Source organism: Teleopsis dalmanni, chromosome X, assembly GCF_002237135.1.
Source record: "Teleopsis dalmanni isolate 2A chromosome X, ASM223713v2, whole genome shotgun sequence".
NCBI lineage: Eukaryota > Metazoa > Arthropoda > Insecta > Diptera > Diopsidae > Teleopsis > Teleopsis dalmanni.
Window position 1 is genome coordinate 39,546,143 of NC_051848.1, and position 20,656 is coordinate 39,566,798.

Sequence of the window (20,656 nt, forward strand, 5' to 3'; positions counted from 1 at the left end):
AATAGATCCTTAGATTGTAGTGCAATTCCTCACAACATCAGAATAATAGTTGAAATTAATCACTATATTTTAATCGGTATGATCAGTTATGTATAGAAAAGACAGTAGTATAAGAATATTTGCTATCGCCATGTAGTAGGTTTAATGTTACGATTTGTCAAATGAGTAAAGAATTTTAAGCTAGCCACTATCGATTCATTTACAATTGACTATAAGATAATATTGAAAATAATATTAAAATATATTAGTAATGCCATAGTATTAGTATTTAATATCAGTTGTCAAATTAAGTGTGATAAATGAGTCTTGTGCTGTAACCTTAGACTAGAAAGAAATATATTTTCTTTTATGACAAATAATATTTTTATGACAATTTTAATTAAAATCAGTGCCTATTTCGTTTAATCGCTTGTTATGTCTTCTTTCATCACTGCTGCATTAGGTGCATTATGCCTCTTAGTCTTATATATGACGGATTGATCAAATCAGTAGTCAGGATATTTGAACTATTCCTAACCTTGATGACTTGATGACTCCCTGAAGAATATCAAACTTCGACACAACATAACGACATATTGTATTTCAATATGCCAATAATTTACTTCCCATATAACGAAATTGAGTCGCAGTAATAAATATTGCTCTTCTTCAAAATAATGGGTATATATATCCAATAATCAATATCCGATATACAGTAAACACGCTGTGAAAATATCAAAGTAGGCAACCTAAAAACATATTCATAAATGTAAATTTATTTATTTATTAAATTTGTTATTTTATAGAAATAGTTTCCTTTTTTTATTCTCCGAAAAATTTCAAAATTTTGGTTTTCAAATTACCCATTGAAAGATAATGTGCAATTAGAAAGGTAAAAGGTAATGAAATATATATAATTTAAAAATAATTCAAAAGAAGCCAAGAAGCCACCGCATTCATATGCGAGTATTTTTTTTGCTGTATATATATATATATATATATATATATATGTAGTTAAATGATATATATGGTACATATTCTCGTTAATGTTATTCGGGATTCGGGTGACTCCGGTGACTGGCGACTGGAAAATAAATAAAACTTCGGGGTATTTTCAGAAGAGAAATAAATTAGAAATTTACAATCAATACATTTTCTCATACTTCTAACCATCTTCTTCAAAACTCAGAGGTGCTCGTAACTAACTGGAGATATGAATTTGAAAGTCGTCATAACAATTCCATTTTTCGTCATTCAAAATAATAAGCAAAGACAGAACTGCTTTTAAATTAGCAAAATAATAGAATTGTGAACCCTTCAAATTTAAGAATTTAACAAATTTAACAATAGATTTAATAGATCTTTATGCAGTCAATCCCATAGATTTTCAGTTGGTTGTACATGCCATAAAAATCTCATAGTTTCGGTAATGTCTTAGAAGAATTAATTGGAAAAAGGCAGAGAAACAAAAAATTTTGTAGAAACTATTTCTCTTATATTTATATGCATATGATGTATATGGTTTCTATTCCATTATATACATGTATACTATACACTATATTCCACATACAAATAGTAGATATAGTATATGTTCTCTTAGTTGTACGTGGAACTACTACATATTTTTTACCACAATTGTCTACATCAATCTCGTAAATGATATTTCTTCTCATTCTGAGGAATACCTTTTGCGCTGATTATTTGATGAGTGTTTTTTAGATTTGGTTCACCACTAGATTAAACACGATGTGAAAAGAGCACGATATTAGAATCTGCTTATCCAAAATATTGAAGACATTTCCTTCTTCGCTTATAAAACATCATGGTTTAGTTTTACTCGTTGCATGCAATAAAGACTTCATCACATTCGTATATTCGACTACTTCGCACTTTTTGTCCATATTATTCCATATTATTAATCTTTGAGATAACCTGATATAGAAATAAAGTGTATTCGCTGGCTTATAGCACTACGTTCTCCCCTAACTCCAGAAATTTAGATTGAATGTCCATTGATGTCATTACATATATTTTTGAATTAGTGATCAACTTCTCTCGTTAATCATTCCATTGTTAGTTCAGTGTTCTTATGCTTTCCGTTACATATTCCAAAATGTTATAAATACTGAAGAGGATATTCATTATTCTAAAGTTTCTCCGAACATTGACATGAGTTTGTTATAAATCTTAGGTGATCTGACTACAATTTGACGATTCTTCACATGGTTGACTGTTGACTTAATTCCAATGTCGTATATATCTATATGTATATTTTTACTTATAAATATACAAAATGATTTATACATACATATACATAACAACTGTATAATTTTCAATATATTTTAATAGAAATTTTTGATCAAGTGGGCATGTATATTTACACGGATATATGAAAAAAAATTTTTTTTCTATCAAAATTTTTGTGAATGAAGATAATTACAGAAAATATCCCGCAAATTTAGAAAACGTATCAAAATTTTGGGTAAGGTAAATTATTTGTCAAATGCCAATAGAAGGTGTACGCGGTTCGATTAAGGAAAAGAAAAATATTTATTTATCTAATTAAACGGTAAGTTTTATTTATATTGTGAAAATACAACTGAAACAAAACGTATCGCAGAACATTCTAAAAAAACCTTTCTCTGAAATCTGAACAACTCTCAATCATCCCACAAATAGTTTGTCGGAATAGCTTCACCGTGAATTCATTTTCGGTCTACTGAATATTTATTGACTTGATGCTTCTTATGTTCTTGTTCTCTTGGATCATTTTTCTGAAAACTTTAATCGTTTTAAAATTATTCATTAAAAATGCAAAATTTTTTAATAATTTATGACCTTTTAAAAAAATATTGTTCAAAAAATCTTCCATCTACCACTCTATACTCTTCTCCTGTTCTATTCCTATCCTATCCCCTATAATTAAATTTTGTTAGAATATTCTGCAATCGGTAGCTTACTTCGAAAAGAAGCTGTGCGTTATGCGAAAAATAATTAGTACTTCTTGAGATACAACAAACTAATAGGATTAGAAAACTCATCAGCTATGTCGATGCATGTTATATCCATACTACAATCTTTCGTAATTTTAAACAGATTTTTTAAAACCCTTCTTTATAGTTAAAATTTGTTTAATCACAAAAAGAAATGAAGCGTGGGGTCCAAGTCATGCAGGAAGCTCTAAAGGCTACCAGAAAAATAATAAATAAAAATGGTAAGCATTTATTTCAAAGCTCTTCATATCACGTTTCATAAAAAAATACATTATTTTGATGTCATCAACTAGGACCTAGTACGGTAGTCAATAAGTCAATTGAATCGAATACAAGCAATTTAGTGTCCACAAACAATATAGGTGATGCTAGACACCTTACAGCGCGGATGTGTAGCAACAATAGTACGGTGGGTGGTAGCAATCTAGTGAAGAAGTGGCACGAGTTGCATAAACAAGAAATTGTAAAAAATTTAGCAAAGTCAGGTAAGCCTTCTTTATAATTCAACAGTTGTGAATTAACCTACCTTACCTTACCTTTTCCTTAGCTGACGACATTGACCGCATTTATGGACCGAAAATAATTGCTAGAAATATCTTAGCATATAACACTGGCAAGAGTAAAAATGAAGGGAATATCAGGAAAGTTGATAACCGTGCAGACAAAAAACCCAACCAAACTGTGTGTAAGTTAAATAAGGTTGCCGAGAAGCTTTACGGTAAGTGAACTCTTTATTTCTTTAATATTTTTTATACTTTTGTAAATATTCTTGAAATTCCATCCTGAAACTTATGACTCCTTAGTTCAAAAGACGTACCAACCAGAAAAACCACGTTCGGTTGAGGTTCCTATGGCACAAACTCAAACAATCAATAAAGGTCAGTAGATTTCAATTCACCATCAAGAATTGATTCTCATTCGTATCAGGACTTTTCTTACAACAAATTTTAATACTTACAATCGTTTAATAAGCTATAAATAATTACTAAATATATATTCGTCTTAACTTTGTTAGACCCAGTAATGTCAGGAAATGTACGAAGAAGTAATTCGGACTCGACACTTTCAAAACTTCATTCTACGAAGACGAAAATGGGTAAGTTAAATACAATATAGGAAGATGAGAAATGTCCATAAAGACTAATTCACAAGCTTCGATACTTTGATATCAGTTTTGACTAATAACTTTCTTTATATGAGATTTTGATACTTCTGTTTACTCAACGAAGTAAGAGATTTCCTGATTATATTTTTGATTTTGTATTTTTATGTCCAGAATCATCCGGACCTCTACGTAAAGCTCAGTCGACATTTCCACTTACGTGTATGAAACCTAAGTATACGTATGGGCATTACTGTCAGCACTGTACAATGATGAGTAACATACGCAGAAGGACACCACGTCAACAAAGCGAGTTTAGAGTAAGTTTTGTATTGTTTGTCCAGTTTTAATAGCGTCTTAATTATAACTTTATTTGCATTTAGGCCGCCATTAACCCGGAAAGTTTTGATTTTTCAGAGAAACTCTTCGGCACAATCAAAACGCAACGATACTAAATGTACAAAAAATATTCAAACGCAACCGGTGCCAACAATTTTTTCATCATCGTTGCGTGCGAATATATTCTGTGAATGATGTCGACGAGAAAATGATTCACGACTAACCGTCCATCTATATATATTACACACAGAACCGTAACAAAATTTAGTGAAACATAGTGATCTGCAGCTGATGTGCTTAGGAGAAAACATGATCAAAACGTTACCAAGCTCAGTTCACAGTACCTATCATAAAAATTGAGTCAAGAGTGGTGTCACTTCAGAAACCCATCTATCCGTAGCTAAAAATTGAGGTAGAAAGTACAGGAAATCCTTTTATCACTGATACTCTAAGGACTGCAGCGAGTAAACTTTTGCAGGTGTTCCTCAACCTACATGCGTTAGATACAGAAGAGAAATAAGTTCTGGGGCATTAACGTGTAGATTATAATAACCCACAATCAAAACATAATGCTTCTTTCCATAACTAAACTAGTTGCGTTATTGATAAGAAAAAACCCTTTTTCTAATTCGAACTAAATAAAATTAATAAGTAACGAATTTCGTGTGAACGTTCCTACAGTACCTATATAAAATTCAATCGCATGTACAAGGGAGGAATTATAGTTGGAGATTACAACTCTAATACAACTAAGTATTAGAGCAATACGTTTGTATGGCATCACCGTGTAGTGGATGGCTCTTTACAATCCTACGTCTAGTACAGTACTCAAAAGGATTCTGAATTCTGCATGAGTAGTGCCCTTTGTACTGCACCATTCATTGCGTTAGATCTAGTGCTTTACTTAATGCCACTTGATGTTATTAGTAAACTGTTATCAGTATCATCTGCTGTTAGCCTATAGACATGGCTCCATTTGAAAACTTTCTAGTACTACTCCAAACAATATTGACAATGCCCTTCTAATACTGAATTTCAACAGAAAATTCAATGTCGAATTGTCATCTAGAAATGTTGAGTGCATCAGCACCCCTGCATAACACTCCACCAACGATATCGCTCGTCCTGTGTACAGCTCTTCCAACACGTAGTGTGACCAATTCTCTTTATGTTGGATTTCTTTATGTTGACATGAGCGCTTTACAGTGAATCCATTACCTCATTGTTTTGTCGAAACACTCAATGCCAGGCAAAGGTCCTATCCAGAGAAATTCTCGGCTGCTGGCCAATATCTAATATTATTGCATCTCACGTACATGATCTATTTAACTTCATTCAGAAGACCAAATAGCCTAACAAAATTCAGAGAAAATGATATATTGAAAGTAATGGTTACAGTAGTTCCTTCTCCTCCTCCTGGCAACTTCAAGCCCTTCACTACGGATATTTTCTTGTGATTTTTTTAGATTTCAAGTTAACATTATCTATATAAGCCCATAGTAAAGTATGAAGAATGGATAGCACACAAAGTGATTTCAAGATTTTTTTATATAAGATTTTATACAACTACAACAACAATTATCAGAGCCTGTTTTTTAGGTTGACTTCTTGAAAATGAACCAATTGTATATCGTTTTTTTATTTCTTCCATTAAGGCATCTGCTAAATGAAAACCTTTTCAAACGAAATACTCAGTATATTCATTGTAAATAAAATCTGTTTCATTGAAAGTATGTACTTTTTTAATATATCTGATTTCGGTTACTAATTAACTAACCTCTAATGAGAAAATATGTATAACAATTTACGGTCATTTATTCTTGTTGAAAACATTAATTTTCTAACTTCTGTGGAAGGAACTTCTATTGTAGATGAATTTTGATTGTGTATTTGGAAAATTTGGAAAATTTGAATAAAATATGAAATGAGTCAACTAATTGAAATAGTTAAAAACAAAGTTAATCTCAAACTAAATTTTCTAAACAAATGCTTTAAAAGCTGTTTCCATGTGAATACATGAAAATGTATGTAATTTAAATGAACTATAAATTCATAAATAAAATACAAAGTTTTCGCCTTGCTGTGGTTTCGACTTTTGTATAAAAAGCATAATTACACGATATTAAATGTGTTTCCCCGACTTGCAATTTGTATTGCAAACCGCGAAAAACTAAACGTGCAAATTTTAGTTCTGTGGTTCACTTTTTGGCATCATTTTTCGTTTTTGATAATATAAAAAAAAAAAAAAATCACATGATAGGTAAAATAAAATTAAATTAAACAACTGCGCTAAATAACTCAATATAATAAAGGAAACTTCAACTTATTTGCTACAGTTTTGCTACTTTCGCGATATCACAACGGTCCATTGTATGAGTTGAAGTGGGAATTGGTGTATGAAAATTATTTAACATGATTTTCATTATTCCACATCGGGGGGAAGAGTGTCATACGAACATGTATCCTCTGTTCTCTAACTGACGCTGACCAAATACCAATCGAATGTCAACCAGAAGCAACCGCATTCAAGCTTAACAAGATATTGCATAGTAGAGCGGGATAGAGAATATCATATAGATGTGGGAAGGAGCAAAGAAGAAAGTACAGGTAGCGACAGTGTCTCATGCTTGTATTTAGATGAATGAATCATGCTACGAAGCCTGACTTATGGCTGACTTAGGGGACTCAAATTTTGTGTGGTTTTGGGCAAAAAATATGTATGAAATCACACGGAGTATAACTACAGTTGAGATAGGCATTGACAAACCTGTTCAAGACGAAGCCATAAGTCAAGGGGACTCGAATTTTGTGTGCTTTTGGGCAAAGAATATGGATGAAATCATATGGAATAGAGCTACAGTTGAGATAGACATTGGGAATGAACATATTTATATGTGATAAGTTATTGTTTATCACTATACTGTATTCTATACTAAATGAAGCAACTATAGTTCCTGTTATACAAGGGAGATGTTTTTAATTCTCAGACAGATTAGACGTAGGCCTTTTGAGAACTGTGTTGTTAGACAGTCGTGATTTCGATGAGGATATGCCATTGGTATGAAGCCCAGAAAGTTCTTTAGTCGAACTCAGTGATGATTTTTTCCCAACTGCCAAAGTTACCTACCATTCTTATAAAACTTGGTTATATTATATATAAAGTTGGCTATAATAGATGAATCTATTACCAGAAAGGTAATACTGTAACACTGTAATTGAAATTACTGTGACTTTGACATAGAAGGTGAGCAGTATACTCTTAGATCATACCAAATGACTTCAAGACAAGTGTGGGAATGCCTTCAACTTCTAAAAGATCTTGCTGAAAAAGGGATCCTACGACACAACACATTTGAGGAAAACAAGAAAGCCAATTAACTAACCAGAAAAGGGGCGGTTTCACACCTTATTGGGCCAAGACCATTCTGCGGTCCTTCACGGAGCTTTTTAAATTTAAAATTAATGAATGGGTGAAAAAAAACAGCTCAAACTGTTTGCGATAATACAATTGCCTGCAGACAAGCTAAAGGAGTCATGCTAAATCGATCAGAAGCCAAAACTAGGGAGCTACTAATGCCGAACAGAGAAAACATCCAACTTGTCTCAGGGTTTTGCGGTCGTTGGGCATTGCAGAGTCAAAAATATTTATCGAATTTATATATTACAAAGGACTATAGTTGCAGACTTTGTCACGAAGAAGAGAAAACAGCAGAACATATTCCATATCACTGTGATAGTCTCGCCAGACTCAGACTTCTGTACTTATCAACTGCCTATCCACTTATAACAGAAAAAGACAACATGTCTTCAAGGGACATAATGACATTTATGGAACTAAAGTGGGTTTGTGGACGTGGCGACATAATTTACTTATGTAAGTTATTATATGGTAAATCCTATGTGACAAACCGTGTTTATTTTCATAAAAATATTAATTTAAAAAAAATTATTTTTTTAAATTTTTATTAGAGTTTATTGTAAAATAAAGTAGTTTAGACACATCTCTACAGAATCCAATATTCGTGCAAATATGCAATATAACAATTGCGATCGTACAATTATTACAAATACTTAATAATTTACATTTAAGGGTTTTAAAATTAATCTTATTTGCTGTGAAAAGGTTGCTATACCAAATGTATGTATGTAAATACAAAATTTAATTATTTTACTTATTTTAATGAATTAAAATCACAAAGCAGTTTCAATTTGTAATATTCTTATCTCAGTCAAAGCTTACAGGATTATTTTTAATACAATTATGAGGAAGTGTACCGGTCAATAAATTAGGCGTTGATAAGTAGCTTAAAGCAATAATACTGATGTAAATAAATTTATTCCATAGCAATTACAACAACCCAGTAGACTATTTCCACGCAAACAAATCCCTGATATGAAACAAAGGAACGACCGGAAGGATATGAATGTTAGTAATTGGCTGTAAAAAAATAGCCGCATCAAATGAAATAACAACCCAGAAAAAAAACCAAAAACCAAAAAAAAAGAAATCTGCTAATAAAGCAAAAGCGACAATTAAAGCAACAAAACATGCTAAACAAATAATTGGTTTTTATGAAGGACCAGAACGAGGCAAATGCTGAGGAACGACCAGTCAGTCCAGGCCATAAATTATGCCAGCGATGAGCGAGCAAGGATAACAAATTAATTTCTTTGCTTAGTCGCACATTCGAACATTGCGTAAATTCAAGAAGACTTATGAACATGTTTGGTCAAGAGATGGGCCAATTAATTCTTGAAATCACACTTTATGCCATTACTCCCATTGTGCGGCTCGTAGTACGAATTTTTATTGTTTTGTTTATGTAAGGACGCATTATGCTTAATATAAGCACACGCATTCATATTCAAACTCGGCACAAAGAACAAAATGGAAGGCAGGGAATTTGTAGAGGTGCTCTGTTCATTGGTTTCAAAACGGAAATGGCTACACTATGCATCCTACTTGGATCAATGCTTATGCCGGTCTTTCTTTGAAGTAAATAAGAAAAATGAGTGCGTCGTAAATCTTTTGTTTGTGCGAAGTGAATTCAGTGCTACTTCCAATATAAACGACTTTTGATGCTGCCTAAGCCCACTGCCAGTGCTAGACTCTGCAGGACATCTTCTTCTGCTTTCACTTGTGAGTCAGTATGTCGGTATGTCGGTATGTCGGTGTGTCGGATATGCGATGCTTTTTCCTTTTTCCTTTATTCTTGTATTATTGTAGCCTCTGCAGTTGAGTGGTTCGTATGCAAGTGATGATTCTAAACTTTGTTGAAAAGTAGTTTCTCTTACTGAGACTTAAGCAGATAAATCAAGAAAACGTACTTCAATTTCAAAGAAAATATTGTAAAAAGTGAACGTTGCACAGATATTCAAACATCAAACACTGTCTTGAAATAGTAAGCAGTGTGTCTGTTTAAAAATTTGTTTTCAGTTTGCTAAAGAGAAGTTAGACACAGCAATGAGAAAAATCCTTGACAGCTGCAAAAAGTGAATTATATACAATACTCACAAAGTATTTGAAGCTTATTTTTAAGAATTAGCAAACAGTCAAATGTAAAGAAATTTTTATTACTCAAATTGACCTGAACTATTACTTTGAATATAAACTTTAAAGCTGCTACTCTTACACCTGACAGGTTGTAGGACGCACCAGACATACATAACTAATTACAGCAAAACCAGAACACGACTAGAGTTAGAGTCTAGCTAAGGCTAGAACATGACAGCTGCCAATGTCGATTAGTGGATATTCAAAAAAGCTGTATACCCATTATATCGAATATTATTGCGTCAATGAAAAAAATAGTGTCCAATCTCGCGATATTATTTTTTCCTGGAACTCAAATTAGTTTAAAGTTATGTGCTTCACTTATCTTACTTATAGTTACTCAGATAATGGAGCTTAATTAAACTCTACGCAACCGTTATATTTAATGTGACATAAAGTTGCAATATATTCAGTTTGATGAAGAGAAATTTCTTTTGGGGGTATTGGGGCTATTGGGGATATTTTATTTGACCTTACTTTCAAGAAATTTCTTTGGTCCTTAGTATTTTGCTTAGTATTTAAAATGCATTTGCAGCTTCCATACTATTTTTGAAATAACATACTCTTAAATCATAGAATAAACTTATTCCCTTATTAATGAGGAACTATTTCGGCATAGTTTGTATGTTATTCTTAGCATAAGTTATGTATATACTATATACTACCATAAGCTTCATATACCATATTTGCTAAAATAATTTTAAATTATTATTATTGCTTTGCAAGCTTAATTCTACGTACAAATAAATTATTGTGTCTTGATTATAATTTAGTTGTTGTTATTACACAATTTCGGAAATATAATTGAAAATTCATAGAAAGACAATGTTAGGTGTATTTACTAGATTATGAAGTTGCCGATAAGCTAACACACCCATATCTGCCCGTAATTCCACATACTCCTGCGTAAATTTTATTTCTATATAAAGCAAATATTAAGTTGACGTTTATCAAAGCAGAGACGTAGAAGATTTTAAATATAGAAATACAGTATTAAGTGTCTTATCAAACAGCTTCAGTAATTCAAAGCTTCAGTATTTAATACAAAATTTAGAAAAAATAAAATCTGTTTTGCGAACAAAATTTTATAGTCACTGATATCGAAGCAATTTGGTACTGTTAATTAAGATATTGTGATAATAAAGCAAATATGGTATATATTGAATAATTTTTAAGCGTAGTCACATCCGCCCCTGCACCTACTAGTACTGCACTTAAATTATGCAATAAAAGTTGCTTACATTGTATTACAATATTTTTAATGGGATATATTTTTGTATTTAAATTAAATATAATGCATAAATTAAAGTAAATTGAAACCATAAAATAATAGAAAGTACTATATTTGCAGGAAAATGCACCAAAATTATGCAAACATACACATAATTGCACATTTGGCAATGCATTACTGCAGCTCCATTTATTGTGTGTTTTGTAATAAATAAATAACTTTAGTAATATGATAAAAAAATAATTTAAATTCATATTAATCTATTTTTAATTTTCAGAATTCAGTAAATAACATTCTAAATAAATATGGAGTAGTACTGAGTACCTAAAATAAAGCCAGTAAAGAATGTGAACCATGGCTGGGGGTGTTTGAACACTAATTTTGGTAATAAATATGTAGTAAAAGCATTTGGAACCATAATAACTTTAAATTAAAATTGATATTTAATATCATTGCAGCAAGTATTTGCTCTGAATTACTAAAATTACTTATTTATGCTTCAAAAAAAAAATGTGATTATAACCGAAATATGCTTTTGTATACATTTTATGGACTTTAAATAGGTTCAGATATTTTTATTATTTAATATAACTGACATAATTTATTAAATAACTGTTTTAAAAACGATTTATATGCTCACAATAAAAAATATCTAAGAAATTTATTTTCTTTCATACTTTATAAGATATAAACAACAGGATACACATAACCCAGTAGGAAACGGATTGATCCGTCATCAAAAACGTCTTAAAGACATGGATGAATGCCTGCAGACCGATCGATTTCAAACAGATTAACTAAATGTCTTTAAAGACATTTTGCGTACATGTCTTGAAAGGTGGATGCGTCCATTTCTGGCATAACGGATGTATTCGATTAAAAGTAATGCGCTAATCATTTAGATTCTTCCCATCGTTTCTTTTTGTATTCCTTTTTTGTGCTCTTTAAATTATAAAATTTGTTGCTCTTTAAATATCTAGAAAGAAATAGGTACAAAGTAAACCACCTCTTACGAATGATTGCAACCGCTTTCAGCAGATGCAACTTTTTTTCAGTAATATTAAACAGCGAGGGAAGCAGTCAGGCTTAGTAATTAGCAAGCTAAATTTATCAGAGCCAGAAAGCATAACATAGTAATACTTATTCAGCGAAGGATGGGCTTATATATGAAAGGTGTGTGATTAGCACAAACTTACGGGGAGTCTAGCTAGGTCAAAACCAGAATTTAAGTTCTTTGGCTTTTCATAGTCTGCAATTCTATTGCAAACTTTGACATCAACCATACAAAAAAATTATAAATGTGTCAAATTGTACTGAACTTTTGTTTATAATTTGAATTAGAAAGGTTCTCTAAATTTGAACTTATAAAAGCCAGAAGTTGTTCTATTTTCGACTCCTCTTTTTTTATTTTCGATCTTATGAGTTCCGTTGTTTCCTTAGAGAAAGTGAACTTGTTTGGTTTGCAATACCGAGTAGAGAAAAAAGTTCATATTATCACATCACATGACGAAGGACAATTAATGCCGAATTAACATCAGTGCGGTGCGTTTCTCATGAAACGACATCTGCACTGCTGCTCCAAATAGAACACAAGTCAGAAGATTTGTTGAGGCCCTATGCTCGACTGGAAGTTAACGGAACAAAGAAGAAGAAGATCACATCACGTCACACCAATGTGAGAACCTCAGTCGGAGTTTATTCATTTTTTAAATAAAATTTTTTTAATATAGATATATTATTTGTGTCAATCAATATTATTAGATTTTGGTTTCCGAAATCATGAAACTGATGCCATGTATTTTCATCGAAAATGGCTACCTATATTTTAAAATGTCACTCTACCGTTTAATTCCAATTTGATCTGACTACTCCTAATTATTGGATGAAATTACTGTAAATACAAGTACTCATTGGGCACAATTTATTACCTTTTTTCTGCATCTGATATATATCCTTTGACTATTAACACATTGCCTTCCGTCTTCCGTTTTCATTATTACATTATTAATATGGGTGGGTTTCGTTTGGTGGCGCACAAATGCTCTTAATGGTTTCACGGGATGTATAAAAGAAAATCGTAAAATTATTTAATGTAAGATTGTTCGAATAGAAAATTTTTGCCGCGTTGGTCACATTTGCAAAGAATTACACAAAATTACTTCAAGTTATCGCTTTATTACGTTTTATTCGTGCCTAATAGTCTTGCGATATCGTAATTGAATTTTTGCGGTAATGAAAATCAGAGTAATAAAAATTATGAGTACACGATGATGCATGTAATTAAATTTTTTACTTACTAAAGTATTTCGATAACTAAAGTCGAATAATCACAAATTGTTACCAATTTTGCCACGATAAAATAAAAGACACAGACCCGGTATGAGGTTAAGGCTATTTGTATGAGGTTAAAATTACTTGTACTTGAGTAAGCCATCCTAATGAATTGCCAGGTAATAATACTTATAATACTCATCAATAACATTACTCTATACTAAATTGATTTTAAAGTTTAATATTCTACCAGTCTTGTTTTAGGTTTGAGAAACATCGCTCGCAATCATTTTTATAAATACGAAGACTAAAAAAGTCTGTCGCCACGGCTGAATATCAATGGACACCTGAATATAACCGAAGTCACTCATAATTACTTCGAAATATTCTTGACATAAAATAATCTAAAAATTATGATAAATGTTTTCTTTCAGTGAATTGGACCTCCATTAGAAACATATTTTTAAAACTTGTAGGACATATCAAAGGATTTATGGAATATATATATATGTCAAGTACTAATCTAAACGGAATAAGATGTTGTGATGGAGATCGATTAGAACTAGTTAAATCAAAAATTCTCAAAATAATCAATGCAATTTTGTTGATTAAAAATTATTTTTTTTTTATTGCCCCACTGTCAATTTATTATCATTATTATTTCAAAATTGATAAATAAGTATTTTAATGATAAACCGCCACTGCTCATTTCGAATATATTATGATTAGTATAACCACCTCTGTAAATTTAGAATAATGTGAGTAATATAAGAAATAAAAGTAATAATTTTCAGAGAAATTTTAAACAAACTACAGTGATCTATGGAATTATCGAATATAAAGCATTGAATGTTTGAATGACAACTACGCTATGTCCACATAACAACGCTATCTATAATCTTTGCTCAATGGGCATGACAGGCGCAATAGATCCTTAATTGTAGTACAATTCCTCACAACATCAGAATAATAGTTGAAATTAATCACTATATTTTAATCGGTATGATCAGTTATGTATAGAAAAGACAGTAGTATAAGAATATTCGCTATCGCCATGTAGTAGGTTTAATGTTTCGATTCGTCAAATGAGTAAAGAATTTTAAACTAGCCACCAACGATTGATTTACAATTGACTATAAGGTAATATTGAAAATAATATTAAAATATATTAGTAATGCCATAGTATTAGTATTTAATATCAGTTGTCTAATTAAGTGTGATAAATGAGTCTTGTGCTGTAACCTTAGAGAAATTAATACTTTTATGACAGATTTAATTAAAATCAGTGCCTATTACTTTTAATCGCTTGTTATGTCTCATTTCATCACTGCTGCATTAGGTGCATTATGCCTCTTAGTCTTATATATAACGGATTGATCAAATCAGCAGTCAGGATATTTGAACTATTCCTAATCTTGATGACTTGATGACTCCCTGAAGAATATCAAACTTCGACATAACATAACGAGATATTGTATTTCAATATGCCAATAATTTACTTCCCATATAACGAAATTGAGTCGCAGTAATAAATATTGCTCTTCTTCAAAATAATGGGTATATATATCCAATAATCAATATCCGATATACAGTAAACACGCTGTGAAAATATCAAAGTAGGCAACCTAAAAACATATTCATAAATGTAAATTTATTTATTCATTAAATTTGTTATTTTATAGAAATAGTTTCCTTTTTTTATTCTCCGAAAAATTTCAAAATTTTGGTTTTCAAATTACCCATTGAAAGATAATGTGCAATTAGAAAGGTAAAAGGTAATGAAATATATATAATTTAAAAATAATTCAAAAGAAGCCACCGCATTCATATGCAAGTATTTTTTTCCATATTGCTATATATATATATATATATATATATATATATATATGTAGTTAAATGATATATATGGTACATATTCTTCTTAATGTTATTCGGGATTCGGGTGACTCCGGCGACTGGTGACTGGAAAATAAAACTTCGGGGTATTTTCAGAAGAGAAATAAATTTTAAATTTACAATCAATACATTTTCTCATACTTCCAATCATCTTCTTATAAACTCAGAGGTGCTCGTAACTAACTGGAGATATGAATTTGAAAGTCGTCATAACAATTCCATTTTTCATCAAAATAATAAACAAAGTCAAAACTGATTTTAAATTAACAAAATAATGGAATTGTGAATCCTTCAAATTTAAGAATTTAACAAATTTAACAATAGATTTAATAGATCTTTATGCAGTCAATCCCATAGATTTTCAGGTGGTTGTACATGCCATTAAAATCTCATAGTTTCGGTAATGTCTTAGAAGAATTAATTGGGAAAAAGCAGAGAAACAAAAAATTTTATAGAAACTATTTCTCTTATATTCATATGCATATGATGGCTTCTATTCCATTATATACATATATTCTATACACTATATTCCACATACAAATGGTAGATATAGTATATGTTCTCTTAGTTGTACGTGGAACAACTACATATTTTTTACCACAATTGTCTACATCAATCTCGTAAATGATATTTCTTCTCATTCTGAGGAATATCTTTCATGCTGATTATTTGATGAGTGTTTTTTAGATCTGGTTCACCACTAGATTAAAACCGATGTGAAAGGAGCACGATATTAAAATCTGCATATCCAAAATATTGAAGACATTCCCTTCTTCGCTTATAAAGCATCATGGTTTAGTTTTACTCGTTGCATGCAATAAAGACTTCATCACATTCGTATATTCGACAACTTCGCACTTTTTGTCCATATTTTTAAATCTTTGAGATAACCTGATATAGAAATAAAGTGTATTCGCTAGCTTATAGCACTACGTTCTCTCCTAACTCCAGAAATTTAGATTGAAAGTCCATTGATGTCATTACTTATATTTCTGAATTAGTGATCAACTTCTCTCGTTAATCATTCCATTGTTAGTTCAGTGTTCTTATGCTTTCCGTTACATATTCCAAAATGTTATAAATACTGAAGAGGATATTCATTATTCTAAAGTTTCTCCGAACATTGACATGAGTTTGTTATAAATCTTAGGTGATCTGACTACAATTTGACGATTCTTCACATGGTTGACTGTTGACTTAATTCCAATGTCGTATATATCTATATGTATATTTTTACTTATAAATATACAAAATGATTTATACATACATATACATAACAACTGTATAATTTTCAATATATTTTAATAGAAATTTTTGATCAAGTGGGCATGTATATTTACACGGATATATGAAAAAAAATTTTTTTTCTATCAAAATTTTTGTGAATGAAGATAATTACAGAAAATATCCCGCAAATTTAGAAAACGTATCAAAATTTTGGGTAAGGTAAATTATTTGTCAAATGCCAATAGAAGGTGTACGCGGTTCGATTAAGGAAAAGAAAATTATTTATTTATCTAATTAAACGGTAAGTTTTATTTATATTGTGAAAATACAACTGAAACAAAACGTATCGCAGAACATTCTAAAAAAACCTTTCTCTGAAATCTGAACAACTCTCAATCATTTTCGGTCTACTGAATATTTATTGATTTGATGCTTTTTATGTTCTTGTTCTCTTGGATCATTTTTCTGAAAACTTTAATCGTTTTAAAATTATTCATTAAAAATGCAAAATTTTTTAATAATTTATGACCTTTTAAAAAAATATTGTTCAAAAAATCTTCCATCTACCACTCTGTACTCTTCTCCTATTCTATTCCTATCCTATCCCCTATAATTAAATTTTGTTGGAATATTCTGCAATCGGTAGCTTACTTCGAAAAGAATTTGTGTGGTATGCGAAAAATAATTAGTACTTCTTGTAATACAACAAACTAATGGGATTAGAAAACTCATCAGCTATGTCGATGCATGTTATATCCATACTACAATCTTTCGTAATTTTAAACAGATTTTTTAAAACCCTACTTTATGGTTAAAATTTGTTTAATCACAAAAAGAAATGAAGCGTGGGGTCCAAGTCATGCAGGAAGCTCTAAAGGCTACCAGAAAAATAATAAATAAAAATGGTAAGCATTTTTTTCAAAGCTATTCATATCACGTTTTATAAAAAAATACATTATTTTGATGTCATCAACTAGGACCTAGTACGGTAGTTAATAAGTCAATTGAATCGAATACAAGCAATTTAGTGTCCACAAACAATATAGGTGATGCCAGACACCTTACAGCGCGGATGTGTAGCAACAGTAGTACGGTGGGTGGAAGCAATCTAGTTAAGAAGTGGCACGAGTTGCATAAACAAGAAATTGTAAAAAATTTAGCAAAGTCAGGTAAACCTTCTTTATAATTCAACAGTTGTGAATTAACCTACCTTACCTTACCTTTTCCTTAGCTGACGACATTGACCGCATTTATGGACCGAAAATAATTGCTAGAAATATCTTAGCATATAACACTGGCAAGAGTAAAAATGAAGGGAATATCAGGAAAGTTGATAACCGTGCAGACAAAAAACCCAACCAAACTGTGTGTAAGTTAAATAAGGTTGCCGAGAAGCTTTACGGTAAGTGAACTCTTTATTTCTTTAATATTTTTTATACTTTTGTAAAAATTCTTGAAATTCCATCATGAAACTTATAACATCTTAGTTCAAAAGACGTACCAACCAGAAAAACCACGTTCGGTTGAGGTTCCTATGGCACAAACTCAAACAATCAATAAAGGTCAGTAGATTTCAATTCACCATCAAGAATTGATTCTCATTCGTATCAGGACTTTTCTTACAACAAATTTTAATACTTACAACCGCTTAATTAGCTATAAGTAATTACTATATATATATTCGTCTTAACTTTGTTAGACCCAGTAATGTCAGGAAATTTACGAAGAAGTAATTCGGACTCGACACTTTCAAAACTTCATTCCACAAAGACGAAAATGGGTAAGTTAAATACTATATAGGAAGATGAGAAATGTCCATAAAGACTAATTCGTAAGCTTCGATACTTTGATATCAGTTTTGACTAATAACTTTTTTTATATGAGATTTTGATACTTCTGTTTACTCAACGAAGTAAGAGATTTCCTGATTATATTTTTGTTTTTGTGTTTTTATGTCCAGAATCATCCGGGCCTGTACGTAAAGCTCAATCGACATTTCCGCTTACGTGTATGAAACCTAAGTATACGTATGGCCATTACTGTCAACACTGCACAATGATGAGTAACATACGTAGAAGGACACCACGTCAACAAAGCGAGTTTAGAGTAAGTTTTGTGTTGTTTGTCCAGTTTTAATAGCGTCTTAATTATAACTTTATTTGCATTTAGGCCGCCATTAACCCGGAAAGTTTTGATTTTTCAGAGAAACTCTTCGGCACAATCAAAACGCAACGATACTAAATGTACAAAAAATATTCAAACGCGACCGGTGCCAACAATTTTTTCATCATCGTTGCGTGCGAATATATTCTGTGAATGATGTCGACGAGAAAATGATTCACGACTAACCGTCCATCTATATATATTACACACAGAACCGTAACAAAATTAGGTGAAACATAGTGATCTGCAGCTGATGTGCTTAGGAGAAAACATGATCAAAACGTTACCAAGCTCAGTTCACAGTACCTATCATAAAAATTGTGTCAAGAGTGGTGTCACTTCAGAAACCCATCTATCCGTAGCTAAAAATTGAGATTGAAAGTCCTGAAATTCATTTTGTCACTGAAGCACTAAAGACTGCAGCGAGTGAAGCATATGAGGTGTTTCTTGATTTACATCCGTTAAAAAGAATAAAGAAATGCAGTAGAAGAGATGATTGCTTTCACTCTACATATCACCTCTTGCGTTTTTAGAATACAACCATAAAAGGATTCTAAGCACAGTGACAGTGAAGAGGACTGCAGACCGGACAATCATTTTAAAGCCATGCAAAATACTTCCACTGCGCCCTCCAAATTGTAAAATATTGTATTGCGTATAAAGCATAATGATGGAAATTCGGTGAGTGGTCCTTTCGTGAATTTTAATAGTTATGACAACAGAAAAGATTACATAAAAAGAAAAGATATAAGATGTTAAAATCACAACGGTGATTACAACAAAATAATATTTGTCCGCATACGACCGTTACACTGTAAAAAAAGACTGCAAGCCAGAAATGAAATAAAATATTAAAAATTACTGCAAAACTTTGTTTATTGCACAACTTTGTCTTTTATCCTTTGAAAACTTTAGCTACAGGATTGCACCAGTAAGCTTTTTATAGAACAATAGATAAAAATAAACAGCAAGGAAGACGACAACAAAGCCAGCGACTATGAAAGTTTTTTCGAAACGAAGTTGAGAAATCCTTTTAAAAATTTCACACTTTCTTTTAATTTTGCAGATTTTTTACAAGTTTTTTTAGATGGTCAAAAAGGGCCTTCGACGTTTTTATGTCGCATAAAAACACCATTAAAACAGTGAAGTCCAAAAACTAAAGTAGTTCGATCGCATGAGAATAAAAAAAAATCATAATGTTATACTTTAATACGATAATGAAACAGTTGCGGTCACACAAATATTTTAAATAGTTTCTAGTAGTTACTAATGAGGACAACTTCGATCTACCTGTTAACTACCGAAATTGTAATAATAAAAACGTTTCATATATAGGAAAGTTAACGACTGCAACTCACTTTAGACTGACAAAAAAAGATTCTAGTTGGAAGGTCTTGAGTGGAAAGCAGCTCATAAATTTTTTACCTTTAGTCAAGTACCCCGTATTCATACTCTTGTCATCCCTTAGGTCATATACAATCATTCTAGGATTAAGGCGTTGTTGACAATAGTTCTCATCAGTCATAGAAATACTTTTTCTTTGTCACATATAACATCATATCCCACCGATTCGTACCAAACACTTCATTCACTCATAATACGTTACTATTTCTTCTTCCACGACTGCCAGCTATTCAAGTTTGTTTGTATTAATATCATGTGACAATGTAACAAATGAAACCGAGAGACACCACGTGCCACCAATAAGATTAGAATAACTTGTATTCGTAAATATATATTTTCTCAACATTCATATATTTTTTTTTAATATTCTTAACATTGAGTACTACTAAGTGGGCTAATAATTACCTGACTTTACAACATGTTGACATGACTTGATCAGATGTTTGCAAATAATTGAAATAGTGCACCTTGGTGGTTTTTTATAAAATGGAAAGAAT

At 31.2% G+C, this 20,656-nt stretch overlaps 2 protein-coding genes across 4 annotated transcripts; both read left to right on the forward strand.

Moving 5' to 3' along the window:
- The first annotated feature begins 784 nt into the window (after window positions 1-784).
- LOC119662225 lies at window positions 785-5,072 on the forward strand. Of its 2 annotated transcripts, none has more exons than XM_038071804.1 (9): window positions 785-871; window positions 2,329-2,548; window positions 3,100-3,193; window positions 3,266-3,457; window positions 3,520-3,690; window positions 3,776-3,850; window positions 3,988-4,068; window positions 4,249-4,394; window positions 4,458-5,072. In XM_038071804.1, the coding sequence occupies exons 3-9, from the start codon at window positions 3,127-3,129 to the stop codon at window positions 4,527-4,529; spliced, it is 804 nt and encodes a 267-aa protein (XP_037927732.1). In that variant the 5' UTR covers window positions 785-871; window positions 2,329-2,548; window positions 3,100-3,126; the 3' UTR covers window positions 4,530-5,072. The 2 variants fall into 2 exon arrangements, with proteins under 2 accessions (XP_037927732.1, XP_037927731.1); XM_038071803.1 differs by having other exon boundaries at window positions 791-878.
- A 10,078-nt stretch (window positions 5,073-15,150) lies between these two features.
- Window positions 15,151-19,618, forward strand: LOC119662120. Of its 2 annotated transcripts, none has more exons than XM_038071676.1 (9): window positions 15,151-15,237; window positions 16,674-16,893; window positions 17,380-17,497; window positions 17,570-17,761; window positions 17,824-17,994; window positions 18,080-18,154; window positions 18,292-18,372; window positions 18,553-18,698; window positions 18,762-19,618. In XM_038071676.1, exons 3-9 carry the CDS (start codon window positions 17,431-17,433, stop codon window positions 18,831-18,833), a joined length of 804 nt encoding a protein of 267 aa, XP_037927604.1. In that variant the 5' UTR covers window positions 15,151-15,237; window positions 16,674-16,893; window positions 17,380-17,430; the 3' UTR covers window positions 18,834-19,618. The 2 variants fall into 2 exon arrangements, with proteins under 2 accessions (XP_037927604.1, XP_037927603.1); XM_038071675.1 differs by having other exon boundaries at window positions 15,157-15,244.
- The last annotated feature ends 1,038 nt before the right edge of the window (window positions 19,619-20,656 follow it).

Excerpts from the sequence above, each read along its gene's own strand:
- LOC119662120 (XM_038071676.1), top strand. The coding sequence starts at position 17,431 with ATGAAGCGTGGGGTCCAAGTCATGCAGGAAGCTCTAAAGGCTACCAGA. Across the intron at positions 17,762-17,823 it reads AAAAAATTTAGCAAAGTCAG|CTGACGACATTGACCGCATT; the intron begins GTAAACCTTCTT and ends CCTTTTCCTTAG. Across the intron at positions 18,699-18,761 it reads GTCAACAAAGCGAGTTTAGA|GCCGCCATTAACCCGGAAAG; the intron begins GTAAGTTTTGTG and ends ATTTGCATTTAG.
- LOC119662225 (XM_038071804.1), top strand. The coding sequence starts at position 3,127 with ATGAAGCGTGGGGTCCAAGTCATGCAGGAAGCTCTAAAGGCTACCAGA. Across the intron at positions 3,194-3,265 it reads AAAAATAATAAATAAAAATG|GACCTAGTACGGTAGTCAAT; the intron begins GTAAGCATTTAT and ends GTCATCAACTAG. Across the intron at positions 4,395-4,457 it reads GTCAACAAAGCGAGTTTAGA|GCCGCCATTAACCCGGAAAG; the intron begins GTAAGTTTTGTA and ends ATTTGCATTTAG.